The sequence below is a fragment of the Pogona vitticeps genome, chromosome 5 (assembly GCF_051106095.1).
Source record: "Pogona vitticeps strain Pit_001003342236 chromosome 5, PviZW2.1, whole genome shotgun sequence".
Lineage (NCBI taxonomy): Eukaryota > Metazoa > Chordata > Lepidosauria > Squamata > Agamidae > Pogona > Pogona vitticeps.
Window position 1 is genome coordinate 60,723,305 of NC_135787.1, and position 24,225 is coordinate 60,747,529.

Genomic DNA, 24,225 nt, shown 5'->3' on the forward strand with positions numbered 1-24,225 from the left:
TTTCATACAGTAGGTGCTTTCCCAAGTCTCAGTCTTCTGATTTCTTGGTTGCAGTCTCCATTTAGTTTGACTATTGAACTGAACTATACAAAATGTTTAACAATTTCCTTTCTTCGTTGTCATCATTCAAATTATGTAGTTCTTCTGCATTGGTTGTTGTGGGTTTTTCGGGCTCTTTGGCCGTGTTCTGAAGGTTGTTCTTTCTAACGTTTTGCCAGTCTCTGTGGCCGAAAGAACAGCCTTCAAAGAGCCCAAAAAACCCACAACAACCATTAGATCCCGGCTGTGAAAGCCTTCGTGAATACATTTGTCTGCATTCCTGATTTTTTTTAATCCTAACATTCAACAGCAGTCTTGCTTTTGCACTTTCTTTTTTTCTCTTCATCAGGAGTGGTTTCAAGTCATTTTCTGCCAGTAAAATGGTGTATTGCAAATTAATTGATTTTCTTCTATCAATTTGTACTTCTTCTTCACCTGAATCTAATCCAGCTTTCTGTGTGATATATTCTGCATATGGATTGGACAAATAGGGAGATAAAATTCACTCTTGTCTGACACCCTTTCTTTATTTTATTTTTATTAACATTTTATTAGTTTTCAATATATCAATATATATATATATCTACATTCAATTCATGCTTGTTAAACATCGTGTTACATGAGTTACTTATAATTATTTGTTTTTTGCATCTTGGTGTCTTCTTAGTTGTCCCTTCAAAATCTATACATTTTTAAAACATTTAAACCATTCATGTGTGTATTTTAGTGTACAATATTGGCTACTATCATAATATTCCTCTCATAGTATACAATATTCTCAAAATCTTCTAATAACATGCCGAATAAAAAGTAATTCTGATTTCAAATCTATATGATTTTGAGGTGATTTAACCAACCAACTTTGCATTTTATACCAATAATAACTAAATAGGTTCCTAATACATACAGTCATGGCCAAAAATATTGGCACCCTTGCAATTCTGTCAGAAAATGCAACCCTTCTCTCAGAAAATTGTTGCAGTTGCAAATGTTTTGGTACTCACATGTTCATTTCTTTGGTTTGCGTTGGAACAACACCAAAAAAAAAAAAAAAAAAAAGACCAGAGAAGAAAAGTCCAATCTGATACAATCCCACACAGAAACCCCCCCCAAAATGCACATGTTCGGTGCCATAATCTGCTCTTGGTCTTGTTTGGCTGACAGAACACAGTTTCTTCTATTAATTCCAGTGCTATATCTATTTGATTTCTGTCTCGGCCATCTAATGATGTCTATTTGCTCCGTTGCCTGAAACTTGTGTTTGCAATAAATACATTGTTAGCATTACAGAATTCTGTGAATTAAATTATTTTCCTGCTTTATTTCTGACTCTTAAGGCAAATTCTGCAACAATCTGTGGTTCTTTGTTTCTTACATTTGAAATCCAATTACATATAATTATCAGCACATAAAATTGGTCTGATGTCAATTTTGGACACTCTTGGAACTTGCATAAAATTTTTCTTCTTCTTCTCCACTACTTGTAGAATTAAATTATGTTTGTGTTGTCAATGTTAGGAAGTCTGGTAGTATTATTCAGTAAAACTTTGCTTTATAGCCCTTAATTTATTGTACTTCACCTTGTTTCAGTATTTACACTGTAATTGTCTGACTCAAAATGCTCTAGTCTAATCCACTATTGCTGATGCCCAAGAGCTGCTCTTTAGGTGTTTCTCCACTCCCACTGATGGAGGTGACCATGAATCCTGAAGAGGGTAGATGCATCTTAGTCTTGTGTCTCAGCTTTGACCATCCTGCTTTGGGTGATCCTTTTAATATTCCAGACTTACAGCAGAGTTTTGCCTTCTGATGGCATTGCTCTCCGTGTTCTTGAGACACTCAGATTGCTTCACCACATTAAGATGTGGAAGGAAGAACCAAGATTTATAGGTGTCCCAAATTAAAAGACTGCCATGCCCTTGAGGAGAACACCCCTGTTAGTTTTTACCACATTAAAAGGCTAGTGCATTAGAATTCATTGTTTGATTTGAGCAAAGTTAAGTATGAAAAATAAGAAATAAATGTCAGTTTTAAAGTTTAAAAACAATGCGTACTATGCTCCACAGGTTGATAAGGAAACTAATACAGAAGACAGGACAGAAAATGTGGCTGTACGACCCAAGGACAGAAACAGCCTGAAGTCTCAACAGCATCCCTTTGTCAGGAACAGCATGATAGTGCGCTCACAAACCTTCTCTCCAGGGGAGCGGAACCAGTACATCTGTAGGGTAAGATAAAGAGTGTTGTCCATGAGTTACTATTAACTGAAGAGTCATTTAATTTATTTGGCAGTTGCACTTTGCTGGCAATGAGCCATCGTTTGAGAATTTGATGTCCAGCTGTCAGTTGCTAAATTGTAGGTGACACTTCCCTTGTGGGATACATGTGGACACTCTAATTTCTTTCACTAAATGCTATTTGGACATTGAAACTTCGTTACAATTGACATTTTCTCTTTTCGCCCTGCCGCTGGCTGTGTGACAACTATCTGTCACATATTTAATTTTGCACAGGCCATTTGCGCACAAATACTACTGTGTAAGTATAGTTCATCTAAGACTTTCTACTGAAGGCATGCATATGATTACTCTATAGTTCTTTAAAATAATCAGCTCCATTCACTGTAGAATCCTTGTCTTGCATAATTGTATACTCCATACTGCTTCTGTGAGATTTCTAGCATTAAATCACTTGAGCAAAGCACAGAATGAAATTATTATATGGAACTGGCAATTATTCTGGAATCTGGCAGAGCAGTTACCACACAATTCCTATATTTCAAAGGCAGATGTGTACTGTACAAGGATCACAGGACATTTCATACTGGGACTCTTTCAAATCAACTACCTCTGCTTGTGTAAAAACTGAGATACTGTAGGGAGAGTATATATGAATAATTAACTTCTCCCCTGGTGTTTTGAACATTGCTTCCTGGCATGCCCTCCAGTAGGAGCACATTGAAGCACTGTCTTCTGTCTTATTTATCACACATTCTGAATATCTGAAATTTAGAGGTTAAACTTTTCAATAAACAAAGCTCACATTTTCTGGCTTTTCAGCCTTCGGATGATAGTGTCCTTGTAATTTTTTTCCTACAAACGGAGTCCTACTAATGTTTATGGAAGGTTCGTGTAAGTTGCTGCAGCTAATCACAGCTAATTGATGAAGTTGCAGTGCATATTTTGGCCATGTGTGTAGTCAAGCATCTGATCAAACAACTAAGATGCATGTTGGTACCTCCTTAATTGGCATTAATTTGCCACAAGTCATATAAATCTATATAAACACCAGGAAAATTCTAGCCAGTATCTGAAATCCAGATGATATATTTGCAATAATCTCATTTTTCAGCCTTTATATAAACTTATCCTTGTAAACTTTACTCCAAAACATGGTGGCCAATGGCAAGTGATTCTCGAAATTAACTTTCAAAACAATTGGAGAACCACAGAGTTCTTATTTTTAAGGCTAAACCCCTATTTTAGGGCTTTCTGAATAGGATCTTATTTGGGCTAAGTCAAAAGCCTACACTTCCAAATTTTACCAAACAGGATAACAAGATTTATCCGGCACAAATTGTTAAATTTGTCTTAGCTGCAGTGACTTACTCTGTTTGGACCAGACATAATCAAATTATTTGTTATTCTATGTTATTTTTGTGCAATAGTACAATGGGAAGCTTTTTCCCATTTCCATTCAAGTGCATGAATGACATTTCAGCACTCACATATGCCCATTATCATTGATGATCACTTAACAGCTCGCTTCCTATAGTGGGGAAGCTAATGTCTCTTTAGGGACAGAAAAAACTAGACCACATTGCTATTTTTCAAATACTACCTATGTCAGCATGTTTTAAGGCTCAGAGCTTGTTAATTATTATCTGGTATAATTCTTGTAAATAATGTGCCTTATAGAATATTTGGGAAGCTATTTTTTTAAAAAAAAACATGTTCTTATTGTGACATTTTTCTTCACTGAACAATACAATCAGTCCCTCAACAGTACTCTGTCCTGGAATATCTCTCCCTCTCCCAGAATTGTAATGTGTTTAGCACATACAAGATAAAAAGCGAAATTTTTCAGAAGGAAAGAAAAGGAGGAGAGAGATGAGGGCATTGCAAGCAGCAGTCACTGAACAGAAGCAGAATTATGATTTAAGCAGCTTTGGAAAGACAAGAGTATGTTAAATTAATTGTTGTTTTTACACAGAATGAAAAAACAACAAACACTTTCCTGTGGGACTAAATGCCATTTTGGGTTTATAGGACCTATGAGTTATGGTTGAATATGACACTTAATCATGGCTTGATGTTAAGGCCTATGCTTCCTTCCTTTTCTGAGTGAGGGAAAGAGGTTACATACTTCTGGAGCTGATTGGAATTAAACCACCATTTGCCATCTCTTAAGACCTCAGGAAAAACTAATATCAGAAAAATGGTGGCTGCTAAGTCTGTGGTAAATATACCGTATTTTTTGCTCCCTAAGACGCACCTGACCTTAAGACGCACCTAATTTTTAAAGGAGGAACACAGGGAAAATATATTCTGAACCAAATAGTGTAATAAAATATTTAATAAACTATAACAGAATAACATTTGAACCATGTAAAGTGAACAGCAGTCAACAGTGGCATTAATATAGACCATTATCAGCCAGTGATAAGACCTATACCAATCTACCTATATTTTACATTTCCTTTCATCCACCTCCTCCCCATGCTTATAGAAATGTCTCAATGACAGGTGAGATTGTTGTGCAACTCTGCCCAGCTACAGCTCAAGCCTATATTAAGTTAGAAATGGTTTGTCTGATTTGGCACTGCATTGAGAGGTCCCTTGTAGTTGTGTGGAGGATAAATAGTGGAATTAAACTATTTAACAGCTGGTTTTCCTTATTTACTTTAGGTTATGCAAAAGAACAGCAACACAGAGCTTAACCTGATCCCATTCACCAGCAGTAGCACATGCTAAGCATAAGACCAAATCTCCATTTTCTGACATAATTAAACATTTATAGCATGCAAGGCACAACAGGTTAGGCCACACAAAGCCATGAACAATGTTCTTGATGAGCCAAAAAAACTGAATAGAAGCTATAGTAGCTGAAATCAGGAAGCAGATACTGTAATCCAGTTAGAAATCACGAGGCACAGTTAGTTTCCTTGCTGCAACATCCTTTGGAAATACATTCTCTATTAGATGCCCAGAACTAGTTGAAAAGTTTGCAAGTTGAATCCAAATTTCCCATAGAAATGCATTGAAAATTAATTAATGCATTTTTATGGGGGGGAAAGGTCAGAAACTTTTAAAAACTTAAAAGAAAGTCACTTACCGGGTACTGTAGACTGAGCCTTGCTCTTCACAGTGCCTTGGTAGACCCCAGAACAGCCAAAAAAGAGCCCCAAACAGCTAAAAGCCAGCTGGCAGATGGCAGCCATTTTGTGCTCTTCTGCGCTCATGCTCCTGCTCCTGCTCCTTTCCCCTCCCCTCTCCCCACCTAACAGCTGATCAGCGCTGGTCTGAACACTTCCTAGGCAGCTTTTAAAGAAAGTATGCACATTTGTACACAAGCAGGTTTCAACTCAAACGGAGCACCTTTTCACCCAAGCACTAACCCCAAACAAAGAACTTTTAAACTAAATTTTACATTTTAAAACGACAATACCAGGCAGTCCCAGGTCTCTCTCCCAGCTCTCTAACTGCTTGGACTAGCAAGGAAGCAGACAAGCAGCCTCTTCACTAATTGAAAGTTTGAAATTCCCCGCTTTCCCTGCCTTCCCCGCATATTAGGTATGCTAATATCTGTGCACTGGAGGATTGTGGGAGGAATATCCAGCCCCTGATGGGGGTCCTGTGGGGCACCTAAAACACTGGGTACCTCTCTTTGCCTCTTTCGGGACTGGGGCTGTGCAGCCCTGTTCTGATCAGGAGGTGCAGCCGGGGGGTCACCATGCCTTTGGGGGACAGGGCACAGAAAGGGGCAGGAGGTTCAGAGGCCATTCCAACTCAGACCTGGCAGGGGAGATACCATGATCATCAAAGTGGTTTTCCCAGGGTGAGGCTCATCTATTGCACTTTGGATGTGCTTGTGACAAACCCAGACCTACCGGGATATGTCACACAGTTACACTAAGCTGCCACCAACCATTCCCTTGAAGAAGTCACACAGACCAGGGATGGATTTTCAAACAAACAAGGAATAAGGTTTATTTTAAATACACACAGGGAAAAATAAACAATCAGGTGAATAGGATAAAGTAACGTGGCTTCTTCTCACTCATACAAGCATATAGTTTGGTTCACCCAGAACCCTTAACTTGAAGCACAGACCCTGAACCTATCAGTTCTGGCTAACCAACAGACACCTGAACCTATCAGGTTGGTACTCTGACACACAGAAGTACCCTGTCTGACACACAGACTCCCACAACAGCTTCTTCTTCCCAGCTGCTGCTTCGTCACAACCCAGTGTCTCTCAGCATCTCAGCATCTCATAAACTCTCCACACACGCTTCACATATTTATACAGTACAGCCCCTCCTCCTGATGTCCCGCCTTCCACTCCCCATAGGATGGAACTTTCCCTCCAAACCCATGACAGACAGGTAACATCAGTGCTGTTATGTAACACCTCCCCTCTTTATAAGTTGTTTTGTAGGGGGAAAGCTAAGGTGCTTTTCACCAAAAAACAACCTGTATAAAATACACAACAACAGTTATACATTCAATATTATACTCACTTATACTTACTCTAAGTTAACCATAGCAATTAGGCATTTTAAACATTTACCATATACATTACATCAATTTACCTTTATTCATACAAACCAATTTCAAAACCAGGTACATTTAACTTTTTGTCATCATTATATACACATAGTCCATGTTCTTTCGCCGTCTTCAATCTTCAGGTCTTCTTGACAAGGCGTCAGCAACACAGTTCACTGACCCTCTGACCACCTTCACTTCAAAGTCATAGTCCTGTAGGTTTAAAGCCCACCTCATAAGTTTGCTATTGTGGGTTTTCATTGTCTTTAACCATTGCAATGGTGAATGGTCAGTACACAGAATAAAATGTCTTCCCCAGATGTAAGGCTTGGCCTTCTGGATCGCGTAGACTATGGCCAAACACTCCTTCTCCACGGTTGCCAAATGTCTCTCACCTTTTTGAAGTTTCCTACTCAGGTAGGACACTGGATGCTGGTCACCATTCTCATCCTCCTGGCACAGAACTGCTCCTACCCCGCTGTTAGACGCATCGGTGTAGATGATGAACTCCCGGTCGAAGTCTGGAGCACGCAGGACAGGATAGTTGATGAGCGCCTGCTTCAACCTCTGGAACGCCGCCTCACAGTCGCTGGTCCACGGGATGCGGTCATCAGCCTTCTTCCTCGTCAGATCGGTCAGCGGAGCCGCAATCTCGCTAAACCTCGGGATGAACTTTCTGTAGTAGCCCACCAACCCAAGAAATGATTTGACTTTTTTCTTGGTGTTGGGTCTAGGCCAATCACGAACAGCTTCTATTTTGGCCTCCAGGGGTTTTATCACTCCTCCCCCTACCATGTGACCCAAGTATTTTATTTCTGGGCTACCCAGCTGACACTTGCTGGCTTTTACGGTTAGCCCTGCTGCACTTAACCTCTGCAACACTAACTCCAGGTGTATCAGGTGATCTTCCCAGGTATTACTGAAGATCCCTATGTCGTCAATGTAGGCCACTGTAAAGTCACTGAGCCCTGCCAAGGTCTGGTCCATCAGCCTTTGGAATGTGGCTGGTGCATTTCTGAGACCAAAGCTCAGGACTCGAAACTCATAGAGACCAAAAGGGCTGCAAAAGGCAGTCTTTTCTTGATCCCTGGGATCAATTCTTAATTGCCAATATCCCTTTACCAGGTCCAATGATGAGATGAACCGACAACCCCCTATGGTTTCAATCAGGTTGTCTAGCCTGGGCATTGGGTAGGCATCAGGAGTGGTTACACGGTTTAATTTCCTGTAATCGACACAAAACCTAATGCTCCCATCCGGCTTGTCCACAAGGACTATCGGAGAGGACCAAGGACTAGAAGAGGGGACGATTATGTTCTCCCTAAGCATCTCGTCCAGCTCCTTCCGCACCTTGTCCCTATAGGGTCCCGTTACTCGGTATGGGGATACTGCCTGCGGGGGTGCATCCCCTGTGTGGATCCGATGCATCACTCCCTTCACTATCCCCGGCTTGTTGGAAAACACCTGCTGATATTTACTAAGCAGCATTTTTAGTTCTTGCTGCTGGTCTTGGGTGAGTGCAGGACTGATCTTTACCTCCTCTGGGTTGTATTTTACTTCCCCTCTACCCTCCCAGAAGGGTAATTCAGCTTCCTCACTCTCAGCTGCTTTTATCGCGAATAAAACCCTCTGTTCCCCTCGGTAGTAGGGTTTTAGGGCATTCACATGAACCACCCTCCTTGCTTGGTTCTCCTCCTGCTCTATAAGGTAGTTCAGGTCTGACATCTTGGAAATGACCCTATATGGTCCTGCCCATTTGAGCTGCAGTTTATTCTCTCTGCAGGGCCTAAGCCAAAGCACTTCCTCCCCTGGGTCAAAGTGCCTCTCTCTAGCTTTGTGGTCATACCATGTTTTCTGTCTGACCTTCTGAGCTTGCAGGTTTTCTGCTGCCAGCTCTAGATTTCTCCTTAGGTCATTCATCAAGGTGTCTATGTATGTCACAACGTCTTGTGGGTCATCCTGGGTGATCTGCTCCCAATTTTGTTGGATCAAATCAAGGGGCCCTTTCACCCTTCTCTGCTGTGTTTTGTTCACCCCTAAGTGTGCAGCAAACATGTCAGAGTGCCCCCTTTGTAAGATCATGGGGCGAAACTTTTCAGGTACCACCAGCTGACTTCTGATCCCATCTCCCCCTTTTGAGATATTCCTCAGGGTTTCTCTATATAAAATCCCCTTTTTCTCCAGAAATCTCACTGGGGTTTCAGGTGTTAGCTGAGCGTCAGTCACCTGTTCAAAACACTTTTGGAGAGTGGCGTCTGCCTTTTGCTCCTGTCCAAATCTGCTGTCTGTGGTTAAGGTTTCCACCACAGCTTCTGAACTCCCCTCTGCTTCCGTCTCTGGCTCATCATTACCCCCCTGAACTGTCCCTGTGGTGGCTTGTGAGCGTGTAATCACTAGCACCCGTTTCACATGTTCAGCCAGGTCATTTCCCACGAGCACGGCTGCTGGCAGAGTCGATGAAATCGCTAGCCGCCAAACTCCCCTCCAGCCTTGAAAGTTGACAGGTACCTCCGCGACTGGGAGTGAGATTATCTGCCCCTCAATCCCTGCTACCTTTATGCTCTCATTCGGGATTATAAACTCCCTAGGGATGATATCTGGATGGCACAGGGTTACCTGGGAACAAGTGTCCCGCAGCCCCCTATACTGACGGTCAAGTATTCCTACGTCCACCCCTGCTGTCTCAAACAACTGAGAATCTGTTTTTATCAGCAAGCAGCGCTTTACCTCTATAAGAGGACCATTTTCCTCAGCCTGATCAGCAGAGGTAGCTGTTCCAGACTGAGTAGTCATGGCAACCGGCTCCCTCTGTGACACTGAGCCTTGCTCTTTCTGGACACAGAACACAGCTTTTGGCTTGGTCCCACTAGAATTCTGAGGCACCATTCCTTTTAGCTGCTTTAATTTCTCACACTCTGAGATTAGATGACCCTTTCCCTGACAGAAATAGCATTTTCTGGTGTATTTTGATTCTCTCTCATCTTGTTTTGGTTTTCCCTCCAAAATCTGAGGTCTTGGTTTCATGTCTGAGGGCTTCCCTTCACCATGGGCCCCTCCCCCTTGCTGGCTTTTCCCTGGTCCCTGAGAGTACTTGTTGTAGGTTTCTTTGGGTTTACCTACAGATTTCCCCTCACCCAAGGGCTTTCTTATTTGGGAAATAAAATCTGCGATCTCAGCGGCTGCTGCCACAGATTTCGGTTTCCTTTCCCTCACCTGGAATTTCAATTCCCCATGCAGGACTGAATAGAACTGTTCCAGCGCTATCAAATCTTTAAGCTGCTCATAGGTCTCTATTCCCTCCTGCGATAGCCATTTCTCAAGCAGCCTCACCAATTGGGCCCCCACTTGGGTAAAAGTCTGTTCTGGTTTTTTTGTGAGGGACCTGAATCTTTGTCTCAGCTGCTCCGCATTTATCCCATGTCTGGCAAACACCAGTTTTTTAAACTCTGCAAAATCTTTCATCAGTTCCTCAGGCATCTCGGCATAGACCTCAGCTAGGCTACCACTGATTAAAGATCGCATGATGGTCATCTTCTCAGTTTCCCTCACTGAGAAGTCCACAAACGCTCTTTCCACTAAGGAAAAGAACACCTCAGGACAATCTCCCTTGTGGTACACAGGGAATTTCTTCAGGTCAGCTTTAGACAGTTGGCCTCCCTCAGAATCCCTATTATTATTATTGTTCTGATTCATCAGTTCCAATTTTTTTAATTCAAACGCCATTTTCTCTCTCTGCAATTCCCTCTCCATTTCCATTCTCTCTCTCTCTAATTCAAATTGCCGCTGTTTCTCTCTTTCCCTTTCCTCCATTTTTTCTCTCTCTAATCTTTCCTCCATTTCCCTAACCCTCAGTTCATGCTGTTGGGCTAGGAGTATTTTTCTGAGTTCTGGGTCCTGCTCTCCTGTGCTGTCACCTTGCACTGAGCCAAATTCATCCTCAGAACCTTGGTCAATCTGGGGGTCTTTCACTCCACTCATTTCTGCCATCTGGCTTCGAGTCAAGGGCATAATCCCCCCTCAGAACAGGCTGCTTTAAAAAGTCAAGCCTCAAAATAAAACGACCACTTTTTTCCTTTCCCTCAGAACCAGCTCTCCCTAGAGATTGCTGCTGTTCTTCAGCACTAAATTTGCAACAGTATCGAGTCAGAGCCTACCCCCCTCTGCTGGGCCTCTCAGCTGGCAAGCTAGCTCGCTGTTGCTACGCAGTTTTGCCTCAGCGTTTTCCCGCCAAAACTAGGCTGCCTCAGAGCACCTTAATCTAAGTCTCCCCAGTTGGCACGTTCTTCTACTAGCGCACCTCCCCGTGAGGTACACCTAGAAGATTACCTACGCGCCTCAGACTGTCCCTGACTAGACCCCCCTTGCTCTGGGCACACTTGCCAAGGCTTTGCTGGACCACTGGACAACTGGACCAGTCGTATCCCACACGCTGGACACCAATCAATGTGACAAACCCAGACCTACCGGGATATGTCACACAGTTACACTAAGCTGCCACCAACCATTCCCTTTAAGAAGTCACACAGACCAGGGATGGATTTTCAAACAAACAAGGAATAAGGTTTATTTTAAATACACACAGGGAAAAATAAACAATCAGGTGAATAGGATAAAGTAACGTGGCTTCTTCTCACTCATACAAGCATATAGTTTGGTTCACCCAGAACCCTTAACTTGAAGCACAGACCCTGAACCTATCAGTTCTGGCTAACCAACAGACACCTGAACCTATCAGGTTGGTACTCTGACACACAGAAGTACCCTGTCTGACACACAGACTCCCACAACAGCTTCTTCTTCCCAGCTGCTGCTTCGTCACAACCCAGTGTCTCTCAGCATCTCAGCATCTCATAAACTCTCCACACACGCTTCACATATTTATACAGTACAGCCCCTCCTCCTGATGTCCCGCCTTCCACTCCCCATAGGATGGAACTTTCCCTCCAAACCCATGACAGACAGGTAACATCAGTGCTGTTATGTAACAGTGCTGACCCCTGTGATTTCCCCAAATATGGGGAAATCAACTGCCTAAGTGGGGGACTGTGTTTGTGGTTTCCCCTGGTTTTTCTAGAATTACTCTTTCCCCTTTTGTCCTTGGCTGTTTTCACTGCCTACTACCATAGGCCTGTTGGCCTTGCTGGTTTTCTAGGTGGGCTCCAGGAAGCAGATCCTAGAAAGCCAGCAGTGCAGAATGGTGAGGTCCAAACAGCAAGCAGTATCTGTTGCTAGTTCAGAGGCCTCCCAGCATGGCAGTGGGGGGCTTCTGGGTGGTGGTGGTTGAATCCCTTTTTTACTGTATTCATTCCATAAGACGCACATACTTTCTCCCCCACTATTTGGGAAGGGTAGTGTGTCTTATGGAGCAAAAAATACAGTAATGTTATCCCAGCATTTGATTTACTCAGTAATTCATCGAGTAAAAGACCCATATTGGTGCAGAGAAAGGAGTTGGTGTACCTTTGTAAGCTTTTCTACTGTTTTTTTTAAAGTTGTTTCTTCACCGAGTGTATATTTTTCTTTTACAAATTGTTGTCCTAGCTCTGTAGTTTGGTTATAATATAACCTGAAAAGGCTACAGAAGGGCAGCGCCTGTGTGTCTTAGAATAATTCAGTTCAGGAACAGGTACTTTGTGAACCACTGATAGAAGCAGAGCTCCCTTTGTTCAGACACGAGCTTGTCTTAAGCAAGTCAATGGAAGCTTATGCTTTGAAATGAATAGTCAGGGAGGCACACAGTGATGGCTTCTGCATACAAACCATTAACATCATGTAGTCCCAGTGGTTTTTTTCCTGTATAGGTTATGGATTATTGTTTCATGATATTGTAACAATTTTGCCTGGATTAATGGCACTTTTGCAAGAGTATAAACCATTTTCAGTAGTACATTTAGTAGTTTTAATATTAGGAGCTCCTCTATTTCACATCCATCCACTTTATATTATAAATCTTTTGTGTTCCTTGTTCTGACAGTTGAATCGAAGTGATAGTGACAGCTCAACACTGGCCAAAAAGTCTCTGTTTGTGAGAAATGCCACAGAACGGCGAAGCTTGAGAGTTAAAAGGGTATGTACTGTGTGACCATTTGCTCACTTTCATTTTTCTGTTATTCTTTGGCAGATAAAAATTTGAAACAAACTGAACATTCAGAAATATACTTCTCCCTGAAACATTCTGTTTGAGATGCTAGACTTCTAAATGTAGTTTTTGTATCAAAAGGAATATAAGCTCCATATTATTGCCTATGCGGTATTTCTAAGCATGGAAATCAGGTATCCATTACAACTGCTTTAAAAGCAGGTCCTGTTTGTGTGTTTTACGTGCAAAAGAAATTTTTCACAATTCTTGAAAAAAAATAGGGTGTTTACTGTTTGTTTTTTGTGGCCTAAGGTTTAGTTCCAGTCTAACTGAAAACTATGATTTCCTGCTATCAGAAAAAGCAAACTTCTGGCCAGCACATTCTACTTTTCCCTCTCCTTTGCATACCACAAGAGAACCTGGCCCTTTTTTCATGTTAAACTAATCACAGTCTAAGACTGGTGAGCATCCAAAGGTCTAGCTTTGCCTTGCATCTCATTAGAAGTCTGATATTGTTTACCTTAGATCTTGCATTCCTCAAAAATGAAAGGTCCCTCTAAAATATGAGGCAAGTGTGTCTAGGTGTCAGGTATATACATAATTAATATTCACAGCATGTGTTTTCTGGAATAGACAATGAGAAAAGTTGTATTTGTGCCCTATATCTGTAGTAGGAATATTGTCAGATTTGATCGTAAAGTGTAATGACATTTGTCTACAACACACGCGTTGGCCAGAATCTTGTTAGTGATTGCTTGGGATCTGCATAATGTGCTGCAGCACTTGTGGCTGGTGGTTGGGGTGGGAGGACACATCTTAGTTGTGTGCGTTGTCAACATGCACTTGCCCAATTGTGATGCACCCTAATGTAACATGCAAATTAGTCATCGTATGTTGTGTACATTGCAACATGAACACCAGTACGGTTCCAGGTGCTGATTTCTGTTTACCTTGTGAAGCTTTAGAAGAGTCTAATTCCAGAAAGAATGGCACAGTATAGTAGTAGTCTTACAATACAGTCGGACCCCCATATCCACTGGAGATTGACTTTTTCGTTCTACCATGCTATGTACACTATACTGTGGTAAAAGGAAAAACTAGAAAACATTATTTTCACATGGTTGTAGTGGGTTTTTCGGGCTCTGGCTGTGTTCTGAAGGTTGTTCTTCCTGACGTTTCACCAGTCTCTTGTATACATGCATTATCGGAAATGGCCACTCGAGCATGCCAGAGACCATACTATGTATTCTTCACTAGCAAGTATTTATAGCACAGTCTCTGGCTCCCCCCTAGTGGCCAGTTCTAGTAATACGTGTGAAAATGGGGGGTTGGATTTTTTTTCTTTTAATATTTTCAGATTGTGGATACTGATCCTGAAGATACAGGAGTCCTATATTTAATCTGATCATAACTATATATGTAAATATATTGGACTACTTTGGCCAAAATTCTGTTGCTTAGCATAGTAAATTGCACTAGAGTACACCTATTAAATCAAATGGGATTTCATGAGTCATGTCCTTGGTATGTTTTATTGAGTCAAATGGGCCTAATCTTACTGAGACTTATTATATAAAAGTAAACCACAGTTAGAGTGGGCCTGTTTGAATCAATGAAATATAGGGAACAGTTGACTTACCAAATCCTCATTGATTTGGTGGGCCTCTCCTAGTGCAGTTTATTATGCTAAGCAACAACATATTGGCAATTGAATCAGTGGCAGTTAGAATAGCCCATTAAATTAGTGGGAATTAAATGTTGGACTTATCAAAATTCCATTGATTCAATGAGTCGAGTCTAGCTGGGAACTGACTATTGTATTTAGGCCAATAGATATACACAGTGTATTTTTAAAAAGCTGCAGATGCTTTATGTAACATAATTCTGTAATGTTCCATACACAGACTGTAGTATTTTATATTCTTATTTTCTGAATTCCTGAAAACTAGCCTGCTTGCCAGATTGGTATGCGAAGAGCAACACAAGAGCACCCTGTACGCACCTCTCTTGACTTGGAGCTGGATCTCCAGGCATCTCGGACCCGACAGAGTCGCCTGAATGATGAACTGCAGGCACTCCGCAATCTTAAACAAAGGCTAGAGGAGATGAAGGCAAGAAGGGAAACAGAACTTCCTTCATGTGTGTTAGAGGATGAAAGATTCAGAAAGCTCTTGAAACAAGCTGGAAAACAGGTATAAGCCTATTAGACCATCATTCTTTAAACTGGAATCAACCTTTGGAAATAGATAATTTTTTTAGAATAGACTCAGTAGTGGCGACAAAAAAGAATCTACCAAGGATATTGTAGTTACATTTTACAGGAGTGTACACTAAAAATAAAATCTTACAGGAAGATTATATTATAAAACTAGAAATAGGAGGAAATGAAGTGAAAATATCTAAGGATATTCTATCTCAAGTATTAAAAGCAAGAAGAGATTACTATTTTTTAACAAAAATATTACAAAAGAATAAAATAAAGTATAAATGGGAAATGTTTGAGGGACTATCACTGCAGTTCAGAGGAAAATGGCTTAGAATTAATTCCACTCTAAAGGCAGAGGAATTTTTGAGGAAATATGGGACAGATTTGGATAAGACAGAAGAAGGGCAAGAAGGGGGAAATAGGGAGAAAGAAAAATGAAAGTTTCTAGAGTCACAAGAGCTTAAAGAAGCAGGATCAGAAGTAGAAAAAAGAGACTTCGCAAATTTAGGAGCAACAGAACAAGAGGAAGGAATAGACTCAGAGGAATCAGGAAAGGAAGAAGAGGAAGGTGAAAAAGAGATTTAAAAGCAAAGAAAGTAGACAACTAAAATAGTAAATAAAATTTTGACTTGGAATGTCCAGGGACTGAACTCCACAAGTGTTCCATTTCTTGGGAACCGAAAGAAACCAAATAATCTGCTTACAAGAAACCCATATTGTAATGGGTTGTAAAATATCTAAAGTGTGGGAAAATAGGGAATTGCTATACTTCAGCCTTCTCAAAAAAAAAAAAGAGGGGGGTAGCTATCTATGTGCTAGAACACTGTCTATCAAAAGAAATATTAAATGATGAGGAAGGATGATATATAGGAGTAGAAATTCAAATAGAAGGAAAAACAATAAATGTCATTTCAGTATATGCACCAATAGAAGGAAAAGCAAATTTATTTCAAAAATTAACACAAAAATTACTAGAATTAGAAAGAGATGAATTGATTATAGTAGGGGATATGAATGGAGTAATAAATCCTAAAGCTGATTGGAAATCAGAAAATAAAATAAAAGAATCAGGGGAAACTACTAAAAAGTTTTTTTGACATGTTGGATGTTTTCACATTAGAGGATATTTGAAGATTAAAACATGGAGATACCTGAGAATACACTTTTTATTCAGGTAGACATAAATCATTATCAAGAATTGATCTGATTCTAACAAATAAAACTTTTCTTAATTGGATCCAAGAAATAGAAATCCTACCAAAACCATGCAAAGATCATAATCCTATAAGATCCGTTATGAAAAAGGAAAGAGTACTTATGGAGATTGAATGAAAACTTACTAAAAGAGAATTTTAGAATGGTTGAGGATCAAACTGAAGGAATACTTTAAACAAAATATGAACAAGGAGGCAAAAATAAAAACAGTTTGGGAGGCACAAAAATCAGTCCTACATGGATTAATAATGAAAAAAAACTGGGGAGTAATTAAAAGAGAAAACAAAGGCAAGAAAAACTTTTAGAAAAAAATTAGAAGAACTAGAGATTACTAAAAATTCCATGAAAAAAGAAATTTTAAAAGAGATTTAAAAAACCTATAGAATCAGTTGTCGGACCTCATGCTAGGAGAGATAGAGAAAAAAATAAACTTTACTAAACAAAAATTCTATGAACAAGGAAATAAACCAAGTAAATGGTTAGCTTACTAAGTTTGGAGAAAAGAGAACAAAATATAATAAGAGAAATCAGAACGGGAGAGGAAATATTTTCCAACCCAAAGATTATAAGAGATACATTTGAAAAATATTGTGAGGAACTTTGTAAAGAAATAATTTAAGGAAAAAAGAAGATAACCAAATATACTTGAAAAGTCAAGACCTACCTAAACTAAATGATGACCGGAGAATTAGATTAAATGCACCAATATTGACAATGGAAGTACAAGAGGCAATTTTAAAAAAAGCTAAAACAGGGAACAACACCAGGCCCAGATGGCTTTTCCACACTATATTATAAAAAATTATCAGAGGAACTGATGTCTCCCTTAAAAGAAACAATAAATCAGATGTTATTGGAAGGATACCCAGAAACATGGAGAGAAGCTAACATCATAGTTATCCCCAAAGAAAATAGAGATCCAAAAGATACAAAAATTAGAGACCTATATCACAGTTAAATGCAGATAACAAAATATTTGCTCAAATATTAGCAAAGAGATTCAAGAGAGTATTAAAGGAATACCTTTAATTTCGCTCCTGTAAAAGTGTCTTAAACTGTTTGGAGCCTGTTTTAAATGCTTGCAATCGGTAGCCCACCTCCTGAAACCTATGCAAAGTTAATTTGGTGTTGTTCTAAGTCTTCGTTAATTTTTGGTGATTTTTTGTTTTCTCTCTCATTGAAATGCATTGGACGGACAGTTCAATAGAGTTCAATGAGGGAAAAACAAAAAATCACCAAAAATTAACAACGACTCAGAAATTCCCCCATAGAGAACATCGTTAAACGATGGGGGAAATTCCTCAAAGAAACCCATCGCTGTATGAATTCATCGTTGTATGAAGCAATCGTTGTGCAGGCACCACTGTACTAAGGAAAGTAAGAAAAGAGGAACAAATTAAAGGTTTAAAAATTGAGAAGAAATGCTTTAAAGTAACAGCCTTCACGGATGACATGGTAATCTTTCTGGAAGACCCATCATGTAGTATTATGAACCTTAAAGAAATAATCAGCGACTTTGGATAACGAGCAGGTTTAATTATAAATGAAGGAAAAACTAATACATGGATAAAAATATGACAGGAAAAGAAGAGAAAGAATTAGAAATTAAGACAGTTTATAAAGTAGTGAATAAAGATACCTGGGTATAACAATAACTAAAAAGACAAAGGACTTATTTGAACAAAATTGTGAGAAACAAGGGAAAGAAATTAAAAATTTAGAGAGATGGAAACACTTAAAAATCTCATTGATGGGCAGAAATTAAGAAAAATTTGGAGAGATGGAAACACTTAAAAATCTCATTGATGGGCAGAAATTAAAAAAAATTGGAGAGATGGAAACACTTAAAAATCTCATTGATGGGCAGAATAGCAGTTATCAAAATGATGGTATTATCTATATTCATATTCCGATTTCAGAATATCCCAATAATAATAAGTAACAAACCATTTCATTTGTGGACAAAACAACTCTCAAATTTTATATGGCAGGGGAGAAAACCAAGAATAAAACTGAAATACTTGCAAGATGACAAGAAGAGAGGAGGATGGGGTCTCCCGAACCTCTAATTATATTATGAGGTGGCAGCACTACAATGGTTAAGAGAGTGGATAAGACTGGAGGATGAAAAAATATTAATACTAGAAAGCAAAAATTTAAAATATGGATTTCATGCATACTTATGGTATGGAAAAAAGAAAGTGAACAAAGCTTTTGATAATATAATAAGAAAAGCATTAATAAGCGTATGGGAGAAATATAAAGGGAAATTTTATCATGGGATTCCAATGTGGATGTCCCCCCATGAAGCTCTCTCAAAGGAAGTTGATATAACGAATGATAAATGGTTAACATATAAAGATCTACTCATAAAGGAATTAAGAAGATTAAGAACAAGACAAGAAATGAATCAAGTAGGAATAATATGCCAGTGGTTTCCACACAAGCTATCAGAAAGAATGAAAATGGATAATAAATTAAGGATTGGTTAAAGAACCTACGGAACTAGATAAGATAATATGGGGAAAAGGAAATCCCAAAATCGCAATGTTGTTTAAACTATTATTGGAAAGAAATATGGAACGGGAAGTAATTAAAGAAAATATGATAAAATGGATGCAGGAATTAGGTAGAACATTTCAAACAGAAGATTGGTTTAGAGCATGGAATGATAACCAAAAACTATTAATAAGTACAGATTTGAATGAAAATTATATGAAAATATTATATAGATGATATATGACACCTGAGAAATTGGCAAAGGTGAAGAAAAATGAGAAAGATAAATGTTGGAGATGTGAGACAATAAAAGGAACACTATATTGTATTTGGTGGGGTTGTAAATTTATTAGGAAATTTTGGAAAGAAATAGAAAAAATAATCATCATAGATTTAAAAATAAAAATGGAGATGAAACCTGAAACTTATTTGTTCAATATGGTAAAGCTAAACTCAAGACAAGAGACCAAAAGTTGCTTATACATATTGGGCCCAGCCAGAATTCAAGTGGCAAAACAATGGAAAGACAAGGAGGAACCTTTGGTGGAGGATTGTTTAATAAAATTAAAGGAATGAATATTAATGGGAAACTAACAGACTCATTGAATGGAAAGAGTAGAATGGAGCATGAACCTCAATGGGGGAAAGTAAAGAATTATCTTAAAGAGAAATGGAAGAAAGATTACAAACCTGTACCAAGTGATTTAGGCTTAAATTAGAAGCAGAACTGCTCTCAACGGAAATAAAAACAAAGTAAAGCAGATTGTTAATATCAATATAAAATAAGAATTAAGAAAGGTATTATTAGGATTGCGAAGAAAATAAATGTCTGGTGGAAAATAAGGAAGTAAAAATGTTAAAAGATTTGCTGTTTTGCGAAAGAGATAATAGAAAGTTATTTTGGTTATGTGCTAATCTTGTGATATTTATTTATTTTTATAATTTCTTTTTTAAAATCAATAAAGATTAAAAGTTAAAAAAGAAGAAGAAACATTTAAAGGAGTGGCTTTACCCATACCACCTGCACCTCCCATGAGTTTTCATGCTGAGCAGGGATTTGAACTCACATCTCCTGAGTCCTAGTCTGTCACTGTGTCTATTGTACCAGACTGGTTGGCAGTGTTTTACATACTTCCTTGGAATAATTTCCATTAAGCAGAATGGGACTCCTGAGAATTCAGTGTGCTCTGAATTTTCAAAATCTTTCATATGTTGGCCTCTGGAGTGTGCATACTCCATATTGCAGGCTGTAAGAAATATTGTTCCTCTTAAAATTCCAAAGTCAACAGGCACTTTAGGGCTTTTAGTACTAAGATAAAAAGTTCAGACACACTGAGATGGCAGAATACTTTATTAACACAACAGGAAGGCTTTTAATGAAACTAATCAACATCACAGGCAGTAGATAAATGAAAGATAATTTAGGTTGTTTGAGGTATTAGACACTCTTAATTGCCACAAGGGTTTTCAAGCACATGGCTGAACACTGTCTGATTATGAAATCCAAGCCATAGCTGTTACTTAACTCATCCTAAGGACCAATTAAATTAGATACTGGGTTGGGGAAAAACCATTTGGGCAAGCCGGACTTCCGTTGACCTGGCTTGAAGGTATCATAATTCCTCTGCCAACCTCTGGCACATTGTCTTTTTATGCCTGTACAGCTGGAGTGCAAAGACTGGCACATTGATTTAAATCTAGCCATGCCAGTAATAATGTAGTCAGATTCATGCACCCAACATCTGGTTTATATGAGGCTGAGGTCATCTTAGTTGCTGTGCTAGTGTGCTTTTTAAAAAAAAACACATATCTTTGCTGAAGGGATTTTGCAAGGTGCACTTTCTCAATTTTCTTTAAATCTTTTCTCAGTTGTTATATGTTTGTTGCAATTTTGTTGGCTCCCCAGGCTGAACAATCAAAGGAAGAAAAGAAAAGGGGCTTAAGTGCAGAGAAACTGATGAGGAAAGCTTCGAAAGATGTGTGCCGGTTGCGAGAACAGAGCCAGAAAGTGCCGCTACAGGTGCAGTCGTTCAGGTAAGGAGAATTCATCTCTTTTGGTGCTCTATAAACATCACTGGCAATCTCTGAATTAACCTTTTCCTCTAAGAATATATCTTTCAAGAGTTAACCAATGTTGTTGGATTAAATCCTTGAGAAATGGAAATCCATTTATGGCGTATTCTTTTTAAAATACGTTTTCGTTTTGGTTCGCTTTGGTTTTTACAATATAGTGCTTTTTGCAGAAGTAGAAATATAAAAAGGGAGTCAAGCTGTTGAATGTAATCACCTATGGACTCCAGCTGCTGATGGCTGTGGGAAAAAGCAGTAATGGTCTACAGTGAATTTTCACCCCAGGGTCAGCCATTTGAGAAGAAAGGAACAGTTGTGCTGGATGTAACCTGTGTAATCCCACAGTGGCCAAAAGGTAGTAGCAGGCCATCCTAGTTCTGATGATATCTCTCAGGTCATCCCAAAACAAGAGGAACTAGTATATCCATGGAGGTCCAGATTAGAGATTAGGACAGATGTAAAAACAGATCGGTTTTTCTGATGTATATAGCTAATTTGTTAAATATCCATCGATCCATATTTGTGGATCCACGAATATGAAAGGACAAATATTAACCCGTATTTATTCATACTTCGTTTAAAAAAAACATTCTGCCTACCGGACGCCAATCAGCTGATCAGCGGCAGAAAGGCAGCCACCACCGCACACAGCCACCCGATACCATACCCACCCCCTTCCTTTCCCTACCTGAGCCCACCCCTACCAACAGCCCCTTACCTTAATTGCACCTGCCAAGATCTCTTGGCCTAGTCTGAGCCACCGCACATAAAAAGGGAGACTGGTTGCCCTTTGCAAAGATGATGGCTGCAGCTTCATTTAGGGTAGGAAAGCTGCAGCTGCCATATTTGCAAAGGGTAGCCTGGATTTCCTTAGCCTGCCTTAAGGGAATCCAGACTGCCCTTTAAAAAGATGGCAGCTGCAGCTTCCCTACCCTAAATGAAGCCACAGCCGCCATCTCTGCAGTTTCCCTTTTTACACTCCGTGGCACCAGAGGCCTGATGGAGACCTTGGTAGCAGCTATTAAGGTAAGGGGGTGTTGGTGGGAGTGCAATGGGGGCTAATGTAGGGAAAGGAAGGGGATAGGTAGGCTGTTGGGGTGGCTCGCTGTGGGGGTTGCAGCTGCCTATCGGCTTCTATGCAGTGTGGTAAATTCTCCAATTTGTGGGTGAATAACTCAGATGTCTGATATCCAATCTTCACCAAAGTTGGCAGGCATGTTGGGGAAAGACAGGGGAAACTTTCCAGGGGGGTCCTCTTTGTGAGTATATAATGCAGGGGTCCATGATCCAATGTTCACCAAACTTTCAGACCTTGTAGGAAAGTGTCTGAGGAAGCTTCCCCACACATTTGGTGTCTCTAGGTGGTTGGGGTCCAGTTTTATAGCCATTTAAAGCAAAGACAGATCAATTTGTCGAAGAATATTCGTATATTCATATCCATTGATCCATTAACCTTGACAGATCACGAATCAAAATGGATCACCATTTTTTTTTTATTTGTCCCCATCTCTCGTCCAGATTATAAATGAGAGGCAAAGTCTTAGGTTATAGAAACTAGAATCAAGTTCTTTATTCTGTATTCTTTAAATGGATAGTTAAGAAGCTCTGGCTCAATGCGTTTCAGCGAAGCCTTCTTCAGGAGTGAGCTTCTTTATATTCTCTGCACCTTTCTTTGGTCTATACCAGCCCCAAAACTGATTATTGCTCCTGAAGAAGGCTTCGCCGAACATGTCGAGCCAAAGCTTCTTAACTACCCATTTAAAGAATACAGAATAAAGAACTTGATTCTAGTTTCTGCATCCTGAGACTTTTGTCTCTCATTTATAATCAGGTCATCCCAAGCAAGCTGGGTATGTCTCTAGTAGAAGCTCAGAGCTTGATCATCTCTGGACTTTGATCAGCTAGGAAGAGAAATCTTTGAGGTCTTCACATAAACATTGGTTCTTCAGCTTCCAAATGATACAGGCATTTAAACAGCCACTGCCTCCTATATGGGGGAAGAACTGGGCACAGTTTAGTTGTGTATTTGCTATAGCAAAACAGACATATGGGGCAGCATACAAACACCAGGGATCTCTAATGCATTATGTCTATGGGGTGGGGTTTGTGTGTGTGTGTGTGTGTGTGTGTGTGTGTGTGTGTGTGTGTGTGTGTGTGTGTGTGTGTGTGTGTGTGTGTGCTTTGCTCTGTCTCAGTCATTCTAATAGGGGTAGAATTGATCCCCAAATCCACAATATAGAAAAAATAAATTCTGCACTAAATTTAGAGTGGAGAGCTTTCAGACATCTATTCATACCTTATCATGTTTGAGAACCACATGGGACATGGAGTTATGAAAGGTTAATAGATGAAATCCTGCTGTGCAGCTCTGCATATGCAACAAGGATGCCTTCTGCTGCACTGGCAAAAATTGCACAAACTGACAAATTTCTCTGCACACTGAAATCTCCCAAGGAAGCCTTTGACCAGCAGTGATTTGCCATTGGTGATGATGTCATTCCCATTGTGCACGTGGAGCTGCACAGTCGGATTTTGTATCAAGCAAAAATAAAGAAAGAAGACAAAAACTTTGTGGCACCTTAAGGACACCTTAAAGATTAACTGCTGTATTTTAATGTGAGCCTTTGTGAGAAAGTCCATATCCTCAGACATAAAAGTGGGACACAGTAGGGTTTCAGCCAGTGAATTGTTTTAGTGCTGTCAGGATACGTTTAACACACTTGTTCACAACAGATTAAATGGCCTGTTTGGTGCACCTTTTCTCCTATTATATTTGGCTACGCAGTGGGAGATTTCCCCCCCCCCATGCTCAGATCTCTGTAGGGACTGGGTATGTCCTTGGGGGCTGGGGTGTGTGTGATTGCCCTCTCTGGAATCCTAAGTTTAGATTATAATATTCACAAAGACACGGTGTGTTGTAGTAATGGCATGCTATATGTATGAATTACGGCACCAAAGCAAAATATAGCTTGCTCTCCCCCTAAAGAACTCTTACAAAATGACCTTGATTGGAGCAATGGACATTGAGACCTTTCCAGTACATACTTTTAGTGTGCTACTCAGATTAGAGAGTGGTAAGAAATATTTCTAATGAAATCTGAAGTCCTGCCCTGACATTTCCTGCACCAGTTTTTTTCCCAGTTGTGTTTCTGAACACTGGTTAAGGGGCTGTCACAAAAAGTAAGGGGTCAGGGCATCTTTCTCTCTGCCTGTATTTGAGTGCTGCATCAGAGTTTCTGGAAGTAAAGAGACAAAAGCCACTCCTCTGTGGTTTTTAATGGGTATTTCTGTTAGATTGTCCTCAGACAGCTCTTGCTAGTTCCCTGTTGGCTTTCAGACATCTGCTA

General features: G+C 39.8%; 1 protein-coding gene across 3 annotated transcripts in view; it reads left to right on the forward strand.

The window, feature by feature from the left end:
- WWC2 (WW and C2 domain containing 2) overlaps window positions 1-24,225 on the forward strand; it is a 170,795-nt gene that overhangs the window by 142,476 nt on the left and 4,094 nt on the right. For all 3 annotated transcript variants that reach the window (XM_020803006.3, XM_073001419.2, XM_073001418.2), the window contains exons 19-22: window positions 2,106-2,267; window positions 12,784-12,876; window positions 14,838-15,080; window positions 20,715-20,842. In XM_020803006.3, the coding sequence (XP_020658665.2) occupies window positions 2,106-2,267; window positions 12,784-12,876; window positions 14,838-15,080; window positions 20,715-20,842 (626 nt within the window). The remainder of the gene's footprint in view (window positions 1-2,105; window positions 2,268-12,783; window positions 12,877-14,837; window positions 15,081-20,714; window positions 20,843-24,225) is intronic.